The sequence below is a fragment of the Mustelus asterias genome, chromosome 5, assembly GCF_964213995.1.
Source record: "Mustelus asterias chromosome 5, sMusAst1.hap1.1, whole genome shotgun sequence".
Taxonomy (NCBI): Eukaryota; Metazoa; Chordata; class Chondrichthyes; order Carcharhiniformes; family Triakidae; genus Mustelus; species Mustelus asterias.
In genome coordinates this window covers 2,146,014-2,158,841 of record NC_135805.1, presented here as the reverse complement: position 1 = coordinate 2,158,841, position 12,828 = coordinate 2,146,014, and the positions used below count along the sequence as shown (strand labels likewise).

Below are 12,828 nucleotides of genomic sequence, written 5' to 3'. Positions count from 1 at the left end.
CCTCTCAGGGACAAAGGAGGGGAATTATGCTTAGAACCAAAGGAAGTAGGAGAGATCCTAAATGAATACTTTGCATCAGTATTCACAAAGGAGGGGGACATGTTGACTAGTAGTGACTCAGAGAGATGTGTTGACCCGTTAGAAAAAATCTCAATTCTGAGGGAGGAAGTGTTAGGTTTTTCAGGAAACATTAAGACAGACAAATCCCCAGGGCCGGATGGCATCTATCCTAGACTCCTCAGGGAGGCAAGAGATGAAATTGCTGGGCCTCTAACAGAAATCCTTGTCTCTTCACTGGACACAGGTGAGGTCCCAGAGGATTGGAGGATAGCAAATGTGGTCCCATTATTTAAGAAGGGTAGCAAGGATAATCCGGGTAATTATAGGTCGGTGAGCTTGACGTCCGTGGTAGGGAAATTGTTGGAGAAGATTCTTAGAGATAGGATATATGCGCATTTAGAACTGAATAATCTCACTAGCGATAGACAGCATGGTTTTGTACGAGGGAGGTCATGCCTCACAAATTTGGTTGAGTTTTTTGAGATGGTGACAAAAACGGTTGACGAGGGAAGGGCCATGGATGACGTCTATATGGATTTTAGTAAAGCGTTTAACAAGGTCCCTCATGGGAAGCTGGTGCAAAGGGTTAAATCTCACGGGATAAAAGGTGAGCTAGCTAGATGGGTGGAGAACTGGCTTAGCCATAGAAGACAGAGGGTAACAGTGGAGGGGTCTTTTTCCGTTTGGAGGTCTGTGACTAGTGGTGTTCCACAGGGCTCTGTACTGGGACCTCTGCTGTTTGTGATATATATAAATGATTTGGAGGAAGATGTAGCTGGTGTGATCAGTAAGTTTGCGGACGACACAAAGATTGCTGGAGTTGTGGATAGTGATGAACATTGTCAGAGAATACAGCAGGATATAGATAGGCTGGAACATTGGGCGGAGAAATTTAATCCAGATAAATGCGAAGTGATGCATTTCGGTAGATCTAATGTAAGGGGGAGCTATACAATAAATGGCAGAACCATCAGGAGTATAGACACACAGAGGGACCTGGGTGTACAAGTCCACAGATCCTTAAAGGTGGCAGCACAGGTGGAGAGGGTGGTCAAGAAGGCATATGGCATGCTTGCCTTTATTGGACGGGGTATAGAATATAAAAGTTGGCATATGATGTTGCAGCTGTGTAGAATGTTGGTTAGGCCACATTTGGAATACTGCGTCCAGTTCTGGTCGCCACCCGACCAGAAGGATGTGGAGGCTTTGGAGAGAGTACAGAAAAGGTTTACCAGGATGTTGCCTGATATGGAGGGTCTTAGCTATGAGGAGAGATTGGGTAAACTGGGGTTGTTGTCCCTGGAAAGTCGGAGGATGAGGGGCGACCTAATAGAGGTGTATAAAATTATGAAGGGCATAGATAGGGTGAACAGTGGGAAGCTTTTTCCCAGGTCGGAGGTGACGAACACAAGGGGTCACGGGTTCAAGGTGAGGGGGGCAAGGTTCAACACAGATGCCAGGGGGACGTATTTTACACAGAGGGTGGTGGGGGCCTGGAATGCACTGCCAAGCAAGGTGGTGGAGGCGGGCACACTGGGATCGTTTAAGACTTATCCAGATAACCACATGAACAGACTTGGAATAGAGGGATACAAACGAATGGTCTAGTTGGGCACATGAGCGGCGCAGGCTTGGAGGGCCGAAGGGCCTGTTCCTGTGCTGTGTTGTTCTTTGTTCTTTATTCTTTGATTCAAGAAGGCAGCTCACCACCCCTTCTCAAGGGAACTGGGGATCGAGAATATATATTGGATTTGCTGGGAGTTGAAGATTAATCCCAAGAAGTTTTCCAGTAACATCAGTTGATGAGAAACGTTGATAAACTCAGTTCTGCCAGCAATGTATTTATTGAAATGCTCTTCCACTTTTCCAGGTCTTCACAAAGTTGAAGATTTACTCCAGGCACCCTGATTTCACCCCTGAAAGGGTGGGCATGGTGTCGACAGCATGCCGCTCCCTGTGCCAATGGGTGTTGGCCATACAGCACTATCACGAGGTCCGCAAGGTAAGGAGGAATGGTGGTAGCTCATGGCTGTGGGGTTTGTACTTCAGATGTGGAGACACCTTCCAGCCTACAGGACTGGGGAGAGGAGGGGAGAGGGGGGTGACTCCACCCTGCTGTGCTGGCTCTGACACTGGATTCGTAGAGATTCAGAACTGGCACATTCCTGTTAGGATGAAGGATAAGTATGGCAAGTTTTGGGAACCTTGGATAATGAGAGGTATTGTGAGCCTAGTCAAAGAGAAAAAGGAAGCATTTGTCAAAGCTAGGAGGCTGGGAACACACGAAGCAAGTGTGGAATACAAGGAAAGTAGAAAGAAACTTAAGCAAGGAGTAAGAAGGGCTAAAAGGGGTCATGAAAAAGCATTGGCCAGCAGGATTAAGGAAAATCCCAAGGCTTTTTATATATATATAAAGAGCAAGAGGGTAGCCAGGGAGAGGGTTGGCCCACTCAAGGACAAGGGAGGGAATCTATGCGTGGAGCCCGAGGAAATGGGTGAGGTATTAAATGAGTACTTTGTGTCAATATTCACCAAAGAGAAGGACTTGGTGGATGATAAGTCTGGGAAAGGATGTGTAGATAGTTTGAGTCATGTTGAGATCAAAAAGGAGGAGGTATTGGGGTTCTTGGGAAACATTAAGGTAGACAAGTCCCCAGGGCCTGATGGGATATACCCCAGAATACTGAGAGAGGCAAGGGAGGAAATTGCTGGGGCCTTGAGAGAAATCTTTGTATCCTCAGGTTCCGGAGAGGTTCCGGAGGATTGGAGGATTGCGGATGTGGTTCCTATATTCAAGAAAGGGAATAGGGATAGCCCAGGAAATTACCGACCGGTGAGTCTAACCTCAGTGGTTGGTAAGTTGATGGAGAAGATCCTGAGGGACAGGATTTATGAACATTTAGAGAAGTTTAGTATGCTCAAAAGTAGTCAGCACGGCTTTGTCAAAGGCAAATCGTGCCTTACGAGCCTGGTGGGGTTCTTTGAAAATGTGACTAAACACATTGACGAAGGAAAAGCGGTAGATGTGGTTTACATGGACTTCAGCAAGGCGTTCGATAAGGTCCCCCATGCAAGACTTCTCGAGAAAGTGAGAGGGCATGGGATCCAAGGGGCTGTTGCCTTGTGGATCCAGAACTGGCTTGCCTGCGGAAGGCAGAGAGTGGTTGTAGATGGGTCTTTTTCTGAATGGAGGTCGGTCACCAGTGGAGTGCCCCAGGGATCTGTTCTGGGACCCTTGCTGTTTGTCATTTTCATAAATGACCTGGATGAGGAAGTGGAGGGATGGGTTGGTAAGTTTGCCGACGACACGAAGGTTGGTGGATAGTTTGGAGGGATGTCAGAAGCTGCAGCGTGACATAGATAGGATGCAAGACTGGGCGGAGAAGTGGCAGATGGACTTCAACCCGGATAAATGTGTAGTGGTCCATTTTGACAGGTCAAATGGGATGAAGGAGTATAATATCAAGGGTAAGACTCTTAGCAGTGTAGAGGATCAGAAGGGCCTTGTGGTCCGGGTCCATAGGACTCTTAAATCGGCCTCGCAGGTAGAGGAGGTGGTTAAGAAGGCATATGGTGTGCTGGCCTTCATCAATCGAGGGATTGAGTTTAGGAGTCGGGAGATAATGATGCAGCTTTATAAGACCCTCATCAGACTCCACTTGGAGTACTGTGCTCAGTTCTGGTCGCCTCATTACAGGAGGGATGTGGAAATGATTGAAAGGGTGCAGAGAAGATTTACAAGGATGTTGCCTGGATTAGTTGGCATGCCTTATGAGTATAGGTTGAGGGAGCTCGGTCTTTTCTCCTTGGAGAGACGAAGGATGAGAGGTGACCTGATAGAGGTGTACAAGATGTTGAGAGGTATAGATCGGGTGGATTCTCGGAGGCTGTTTCCCAGGGCTGAAATGGCTGCTACGAGAGGACACAGGTTTAAGGTGCTGGGGGGTAGGTACAGAGGAGATGTCAGGGGTAAGTTTTTCACTCAGAGGGTGGTGGGTGAGTGGAATCAGCTGCCGTCAGTGGTGGTGGAGGCAAACTCGATAGGGTCTTTTAAGAGACTTCTGGATGAGTACATGGAACTTAATAGGATTGAGGGTTACAGGTAAGCCTATATATAAGCCTCGGTAGGTAGGGACATGACCGGCGCAACCTGTGGGCCGAAGGGCCTGTTTGTGCTGTATTTTTTCTATGTTCTCTGTTCTCACTGGCTACAGGGGAGGTCCCAGAGGATTGGAGAATAGCCAATGTTGTTCCTTTGTTAAAGAAGGGTCGCAAGAATAATCCAGGTAATTAAAGGCCGGTGAGCCTTACATCAGTGGTAGGGAAATTATTGGAGAGGATTCTTCGAGACAGGATTTATTCCCACTTGTAAATAAGTGGACGTATTAGCGAGAGGCAACATGGTTTTGTGAAGGGGAGGTCATGTCTCACTAACTTGATCGAGTTTTTCGAGGAAGTGACGAAGATGATTGATGAGGGTAGGGCAGTGGATGTTGTCTCCATGGACTTCAGTAAGGCCTTTGACAAAGTCCCTCATGGCAGACTGGTGCAGAAGGTGAAGTCGCATGGGATCAGAGGTGAGCTGGCAAGGTGGATACAGAACGGGCTCAGTCAAACTGGCACTGTTTGAGAGCACATTTCCACTCCATCTGACGAAGGAGCAGCGCTCCGAAAGCTTATGGTATTTGCTACCAAATAAACCTGTTGGACTTTAACCTGGTGTTGTTAAAACTCTTACTCGGTCAAAGAAGACAGAGGGTAGCAGTGGAAAGGTGCATTTCTGAATGGAGGGCTGTGACAAGTGGTGTTCCTCAGGGATCAGTGCTGGGACCTTTGCTGTTTGTAATATATATAAATGATTTGGAGGAAAATGTAACTGGATTTATTAGTAAGTTTGCAGACGACACAAAGGTTGGTGGGTTTGCGGATAGCGATGAGGACCATCAGAGGATACAGCAGGATATAGATCAGTTGGAGACTTGGGCGGAGAGATGGCAGATGGAGTTTAATCCGGACAAATGTAGGGTAATGCATTTTGGAAGGTCTAATACAGATAGGAAATATACAGTAAATGGCAGAACTCTTCAGAGTATTGATAGGCAAAGGCATCTGGGTGTACAAGTACACAGGTCACTGAAAGTGGCAATGCAGGTGGAGAAGGTAGTCAAGAAGGCATATGGCATGCTTACCTTCATCGGCCAGGGTATTAAGTTTAAAAATTGGCAAGTCATGGTGCAGCTTTATCGAACATTAGTTAGGCCGCACTTGGAATATAGTGTTCAATTCTGGTTGCCACACTCCCAGAAGGCTTTGGAGAGGGTACAGAAAAGATTTACCAGGATGTTGCCTGGTATGGAGGGCATTAGCTATGAGGAGAGGTTGGAGAAACTTGGTTTGTTCTCACTGGAGCGACGGAGGTTGAGGGGAGACCTGATAGAAGTCTACAAGATTATGAGAGGCACGGACAGAGTGGATAGTCAGAAGCTTTTTCCCAGGGTGGAAGAGTCAATTACTCGGGGGCACAGGTTTAAGGTGCGAGGGGCAAGGTTTAAAGGAGATGTAAGAGGCAGGTTTTTTACACAGAGGGTGGTGGGTGCCTGGAACCCGTTGCCGGGGGTGGTAGTGGAAGCGGACACGGTAGTGACTTTTAAGGGGCGTCTTGACAAGTACATGAATAGGATGGGAATAGAGGGATATGGTCCCCGGAAGGGTAGAGGGTTTTAGTTCAGTCGGGCAGCATGGTCGGTGCAGGCTTGGAGGGCCGAAGGGACTGTTCCTGTGCTATAATTTTCTTTGTTCTTTGTTCATAATCCATTGATTTAGCGACAAATTGTCAGCAGTAATGTGATTGCTTGAATTTCCATTTTTCAGATGACGATAAGAAACTGGTCTCAGTAAATTGGCAATGAAGTTGTGAGATTATTGCATTGATGTGCTTTAGGGAAGGGACCCTGGACTGGGCCTGAGTGTGACTCCAGAGTCTCCTATCTGCCATCCACTGTTACCCCATGAGTCCCATCACCAGTGGAAAGAGCTGAAAGTGAGATGCCACCGACACTAATCCCGGTTTTGCCCACTGGCCAGGGTTAGCGGTCGTTACGGCGTTTGCACCGTGGCTCAAGCCAATGTCAGGTCCCAGCTATCAATTTCCAGCTTTGAGTTTGAGGAATAAGAACATAAGAACATAAGAACATAAGAAATAGGAGCAGGAGTAGGCCATCTAGCCCCTCGAGCCTGCCCCGCCATTCAATAAGATCATGGCTGATCTGACGTGGATCAGTACCACTTACCCGCCTGATCCCCATAACCCTTAATTCCCTTACCGATCAGGAATCCATCCATCCGCGCTTTAAACATATTCAGCGAGGTAGCCTCCACCACCTCAGTGGGCAGAGAATTCCAGAGATTCACCACCCTCTGGGAGAAGAAGTTCCTCCTCAACTCTGTCTTAAACCGACCCCCCTTTATTTTGAGGCTGTGTCCTCTAGTTTTAACTTCCTTACTAAGTGGAAAGAATCTCTCCGCCTCCACCCTATCCAGCCCCCGCATTATCTTATAAGTCTCCATAAGATCCCCCCTCATCCTTCTAAACTCCAACGAGTACAAACCCAATCTCCTCAGCCTCTCCTCATAATCCAAACCCCTCATCTCCGGTATCAACCTGGTGAACCTTCTCTGCACTCCCTCCAATGCCAATACATCCTTCCTCATATAAGGGGACCAATACTGCACACAGTATTCCAGCTGCGGCCTCACCAATGCCCTGTACAGGTGCATCAAGACATCCCTGCTTTTATATTCTATCCCCCTCGCAATATAGGCCAACATCCCATTTGCCTTCTTGATCACCTGTTGTACCTGCAGACTGGGCTTTTGCGTCTCATGCACAAGGACCCCCAGGTCCCTTTGCACGGTAGCATGTTTTAATTTGTTTCCATTGAGATAGTAATCCCATTTGTTATTATTTCCTCCAAAGTGTATAACCTCGCATTTATCAACGTTATACTCCATTTGCCATATCCTCGCCCACTCACTCAGCCTGTCCAAATCTCTCTGCAGATCTTCTCCGTCCTCCACACGATTCACTTTTCCACTTATCTTTGTGTCGTCTGCAAACTTCGTTACCCTACACTCCGTCCCCTCCTCCAGATCATCTATATAAATGGTAAACAGTTGCGGCCCGAGTACCGATCCCTGCGGCACGCCACTAGTTACCTTCCTCCAACCGGAAAAACACCCATTTATTCCGACTCTTTGCTTCCTGTCGGATAGCCAGTCCCCAATCCACTTTAACACACTACCCCCAACTCCGTGTGCCCTAATCTTCTTCAGCAGCCTTTTATGGGGCACCTTATCAAACGCCTTTTGGAAATCCAAAAACACTGCATCCACCGGTTCTCCTCCATCAACCGCCCCAGTCACATCTTCATAAAAATCCAACATGTTCGTCAAGCACGACTTTCCCCTCATGAATCCATGCTGCGTCTGATTGATCGAACCATTTCTATCCAGATGCCCTGCTATCTCCTCTTTAATAATGGATTCCAGCATTTTCCCTACTACAGACGTTAAGCTGACCAGCCTATAGTTACCCGCCTTTTGTCTCCGTCCTTTTTTAAACAGCGGCGTAACATTAGCCGTTTTCCAATCAACCGGCACTACCCCAGAATGCAACGAGTTTTGATAAATAATCACTAACGCATCCACTATTACCTCTGACATTTCTTTCAATACCCTGGGATGCATTCCATCCGGACCCGGGGACTTGTCCACCTTCAGTCCCATTAGTCTACCCAGCACTGCCTCTCTGGTAACATTAATTGTATTAAGTATTTCTCCTGCTGCATGATTGGAAGTGACTTCTCCCTCCAGCTGCAATCACATCAAATTAGAAAGAAATAGACACATGAACTGTTTCAATTCATTTAATGGAGAAAATCTTGCAGTTTCTGTGGAGTTCTTTGATTCTGTACATTTCTCAACCTTATAATGGTCAACTGAAACTAACTTCAAGGTAAAGATACAAAAGGCGACAAATGTGGATGAAACAGCGAGGGGCAGAGAGGAAAGGAAGGTCTCCTCGGGACGGCCTGTGCTTTCAGGAGCCCCTTGCCTTACATTGTAGGTCAGCCACCTTCAGACTACTCAGGCTCCTACCCCTGTTCCTGTGCGGTGAAACACACCTCAGTGTTCCAAAGGGAGATAGGTTTGCTTTACTCTGGGAAAACCAGAGGAGAAAGGTCTTCATTCTGCAGTCACATGACCAAGGGTTGTCATGCAGGAAAACCTCCCGGAGACCTGGATAAACACAAGCATTGGTCAGACACAACCTTCTTCTCAATTCCTTTTAGCACCCGGTAAAATCTGCAGACACATTCAGGTCTTCATCCACTTAATACCCCGAAATAGCCAGATAGGTCACTAACTAGTAAAAACCTGCTCCAATGTTTTACAAAGCAATACACCACTCAATGATATCTTTAAACACTTTACATGAAGATGATTAAAATCTACTTATCGGGATTTTACAGCGTTACTCGACCCAAGACCAGAAAATCCCGCCCGAGGTCAACGGACATTCCCAATGTCCACCCCCCACAGAACAAAGAAAATTACAGGACCTTCGGCCCTCCAAGCCTGCACTGACCATGCTGCCCGACTGAACTAAAACCTCTACCCTTCCATATCCCTCTATTCCCATCCTATTCATGTATTTGTCAAGACGCCCCTTAAAAGTCACTATCGTATCTGCTTCCACTACCTCCTCCGGCAGTGAGTTCCAGGCACCCACCACCCTCTGTGTAAAAAATCTGCCTCATACATCTCCTTTAAACCTTGCCCCTCATACCTTCAACCCTGTGCCCCCTAGTAATTGACTCTTCCACCCTGGGAAAAAGCTTCTGACTATCCACTCTGTCCATGCCTCTCATAATCTTGTAGACTTCTATCAGGTCGCCCCTCAACCTCCGTCGTTCCAGTGAGAACAAACCAAGTTTCTCCAACCTCTCCTCATAGCTAATGCCCTCCATACCCAGGCAACATCCTGGTAAATCTTTTCTGTACCCTCTCCAAAGCCTCCACATCCTTCTGATAGTGTGGCGACCAAAATTGAACACTATATTCCAAGTGGGGCCGAACTAAGGTTCTATAAAGCTGCAACATAACTTGCCAATTTTTAAACTCAGTGCCCCAGCCTATGAAGGTAAGCATGCCGTATGCCTTCTTGACTACCTTCTCCACCTGCGTTGCTACTTTCAGTGACCTGTGTACCTGTACACCCAGATCACCCGCTCCGATTCCCATGTGTGCAGGGCGGTAGAATTCCGGCAAATCTCTAACATTTCCCATATTGGCCAGAAGCAGTCCATGGCCTCATTAGCAGGAAATTCCAGACATAGTAATAACTACCCGAAATCTGAACTCTCATCAATTAGTCTAACCCAATGTACCCAGTGACTGGAGAGAGTGAAACTGTTCCATCACCTCATTCACAGTCAGAAACACAACTGGCCCATGTTGGGTTCTTTTTAATCATTTATCTGATGTGGGCATCACTGGCAAGGCCAGCATTTATTGCCCATCCCTAACTGCCCTTGAACTGAGTGGCTTGCCAGGCTATTTCAGAGGGCAGTTGAGAGTAACCCACATTGCTGTGGGTTTGGAGTCACATGTAGGCCAGCTCAGGTAAGCACAGCAGATTTCCTTCCCTAAAGGCCATGAGTGAACCAGAAGGGTTTTTCTGACAAGGAAAGTAGAAAGAAACTTAAGCAAAGAGTAAGGAGGGCTAAAAGGTGTTATGAAAAAGCACTGGCCATCAGGATTAAGGAAAATCCCAAGGCTTTTTATACATATATAAAGAGCAAGAGGGTAGCCAGGGAGAGGGTCGGCCCACTCAAGGACAAGGGAGGGAATCTATGCGTGGAGCCAGAGGAAATGGGCGAGGTATTAAATGAGTACTTTGCGTTGGTATTCACCAAAGAGAAGGACTTGGTGGATGATGAGTCTGGGTGTGCAGATAGTTTGAGTCATGTTGAGATCAAAAAGGAGGAAGTATTGGGGTTCTTGGGAAACATTAAGGTAGACAAGGCCCTAGGGCCTGATGGGATATACCCCAGAATACTGAGAGAGGCAAGGGAGGAAATTGCTGGGGCCTTGAGAGAAATCTTTGTATCCTCACTGGCTACAGGGGAGATAGCCATGATGTGGAGACACCGACGTTGGACTGGCGTAAACACAGTAAGAAGTCTCACAACACCAGGTTAAAGTCCAACAGGTTTATTTGGTAGCACAAGCCACTCGCTTTTGGAGCGCTGCTCCTTTATCAGGTGAGTGGGAGTTGCCCTGATGAAGGAGCAGCACTCCAAAAGCGAGTGGCTTACAGGGGAAGTCCCAGAGGATTGGAGAATAGCCAGTGTTGTTCTTTTGTTTAAGAAGGGTAGCAAGAATAATCCAGGTAATTACAGGCCGGTGAGCCTTACATCAATGGTAGGGAAATTATGGGAGAGGATTCTTCAAGACAGGATTTATTCCCACTTGGAAATAAGTGGACGTGCCAGTGAGAGGCAACATGGTTTTGTGAAGGGGAGGTCGTGTCTCACTAACTTGATCGAGTTTTTCAAGGAAGTGACGAAGATGATTGATGAGGGTAGGGCAGTGGATGTTGTCTACATGGACTTCAGTAAGGCCTTTGGCAAGGTCCCTCATAGCAGACTGGTGCAGAAGGTGAAGTCGCATGGGATCAGAGGTGAGCTGGCAAGGTGGATACAAAACTGGCTCGGTTAAAGAAGACAGAGGGTAGCAGTGGAAGGGTGTGTTTCTGAATGGAGGGCTGTGACAAGTGGTGTTCCTCAGGGATCAGTGCTAGGACCTTTGTAATATATAAATGATTTGGAGGAAAATGTAACTGGATTGATTAGTAAGTTTGTAAGTTTGCGGATGACACAAAGGTTGGTGGATTTGCAGATAGCAATGAGGATACAGCAGGATATAGATCAGTTGGAGACTTGGGCGGAGAGGTGGCAGATGGAGATTAATCCGGACAAATGTGAGGTAATGCATTTTGGAAGGACTAATACAGATAGGAAATATACAGTAAATGGCAGAGCTCGTAAGACTATTGATAGGCAAAGGGATCTGGGTGTACAGGTACACAGGTCACTAAAAGTGGCAATGCAGGTGGAGAAGGTAGTCAAGAAGGCATATGGCATGCTTGCCTTCTTCAGCCGGGGCGTTGAGTTTAAAAATTGGCAAGTCATGTTGTAGCTTTATAGAACCTTAGTTAGGCCGCACTTGGAATATAGTGTTCAATTCTGGTCGCCACACTACCAGAAGGATGTGGAGGCTTTGGAGAGGGTACAGAAAAGATTTACCAGGATGTTGCCTGGTATGGAGGGCATTAGCTATGAGGAGAGGTTGGAGAAACTTGGTTTGTTCTCACTGGAATAACGGAGGTTGAGGGGTGATAGAAGTCGACAAGATTATGAGGGGCATGGACAGAGTGGATAGTCAGAAGCTTTTTCCCAGGGTGGAAGAGTCAATTATTAGGGAGCACAAGTTTAAGGTGCGAGGGGCAAGGTTTAAAGGAGATGTATGAGGCAGATCATTTACACAGAAGGTGGTGGGTGCCTGGAACCCGTTGTCGGGGAGGTAGTGGAAGCAGATACAATAGTGACTTTTAAGGGGCGTCTTGACAAATACATGAATAGGATGGGAATAAAGGGATATGGTCCCCGGAAGGGTAGGGGGTTTTAGTTAATTCATGTAGCATGGTCTGTGCAGGCTTGGAGGGCCGAAGGGCCTGTTCACTGTGCTGTAATTTTCTTTGTTCTTTGACAATCAGAATATAAAGACAGATAGCAAAAGATTCTACTAATATATAAAATGAAAAAGTGTGGCGAAAGTAAACATTGGTCCTTTAGAGGATGAGAGGCAAGGGATAGATTGCAGAGCCTTTGGCTTTGATCTTTGGGTCCTCGCTGTCCACGGGGATGGTGCCAGAGGACTGGAGAATGGCGAATGTTGTTCCTCTGTTTAAGAAAGGGAATAGAAATGACCCTGGTAATTATAGACCGGTTAGTCTTACTTCGGTGGTTGGTAAATTGATGGAAAAGGTCCTTAGAGATGGGATTTACGACCATTTAGAAAGATGCGGATTAATCCAGGATAGTCAGCACGGATTCGTGAAGGGCAAGTCGTGCCTCACAAATTTGATAGAATTTTTTGAGGAGGTAACTAAGTGTGTTGATGAAGGTAGGGCAGTTGATGTCATATACATGGATTTTAGTGAGGCGTTTGATAAGGTCCCCCATGGTCGGCTCATGATGAAAGTGAGGAGGTGTGAGATAGAGGGAAAGTTGGCCGATTCGATAGGTAACTGGCTGTCTGATCGAAGACAGAGGGTGGTGGTGGATGGAAAATTTTCGGATTGGAGGCAGGTTGCTAGCGGAGTGCCGCAGGGATCAGTGCTTGGTCCTCTGCTCTTTGTGATTTTTAATTAATGACTTAGAGGAGGGGGCTGAAGGGTGGATCAGTAAATTTGCTGAGGACACCAAGATTGGTGGAGTAGTGGATGAGGTGGAGGGCTGTTGTAGTCTGCAAAGAGACATAGATAGGATGCAAAGCTGGGCTGAAAAATGGCAAATGGAGTTTAACCCTGATAAATGTGAGGTGATTCATTTTGGTAGGACTAATTTAAATGTGGATTACAGGGTCAAAGGTAGGGTTCTGAAGACTGTGGAGGAACAGAGAGATCTTGGGGTTCATATCCAC

General features: G+C 46.9%; 1 protein-coding gene across 1 annotated transcript in view; it reads left to right on the top strand.

Moving 5' to 3' along the window:
* Positions 1-12,828, top strand: part of LOC144493937 (dynein axonemal heavy chain 6-like) — an 814,395-nt gene that overhangs the window by 609,084 nt on the left and 192,483 nt on the right. The window contains exon 57 of the mRNA XM_078213513.1: positions 1,931-2,062. Within this exon, the coding sequence (XP_078069639.1) occupies positions 1,931-2,062 (132 nt within the window). The remainder of the gene's footprint in view (positions 1-1,930; positions 2,063-12,828) is intronic.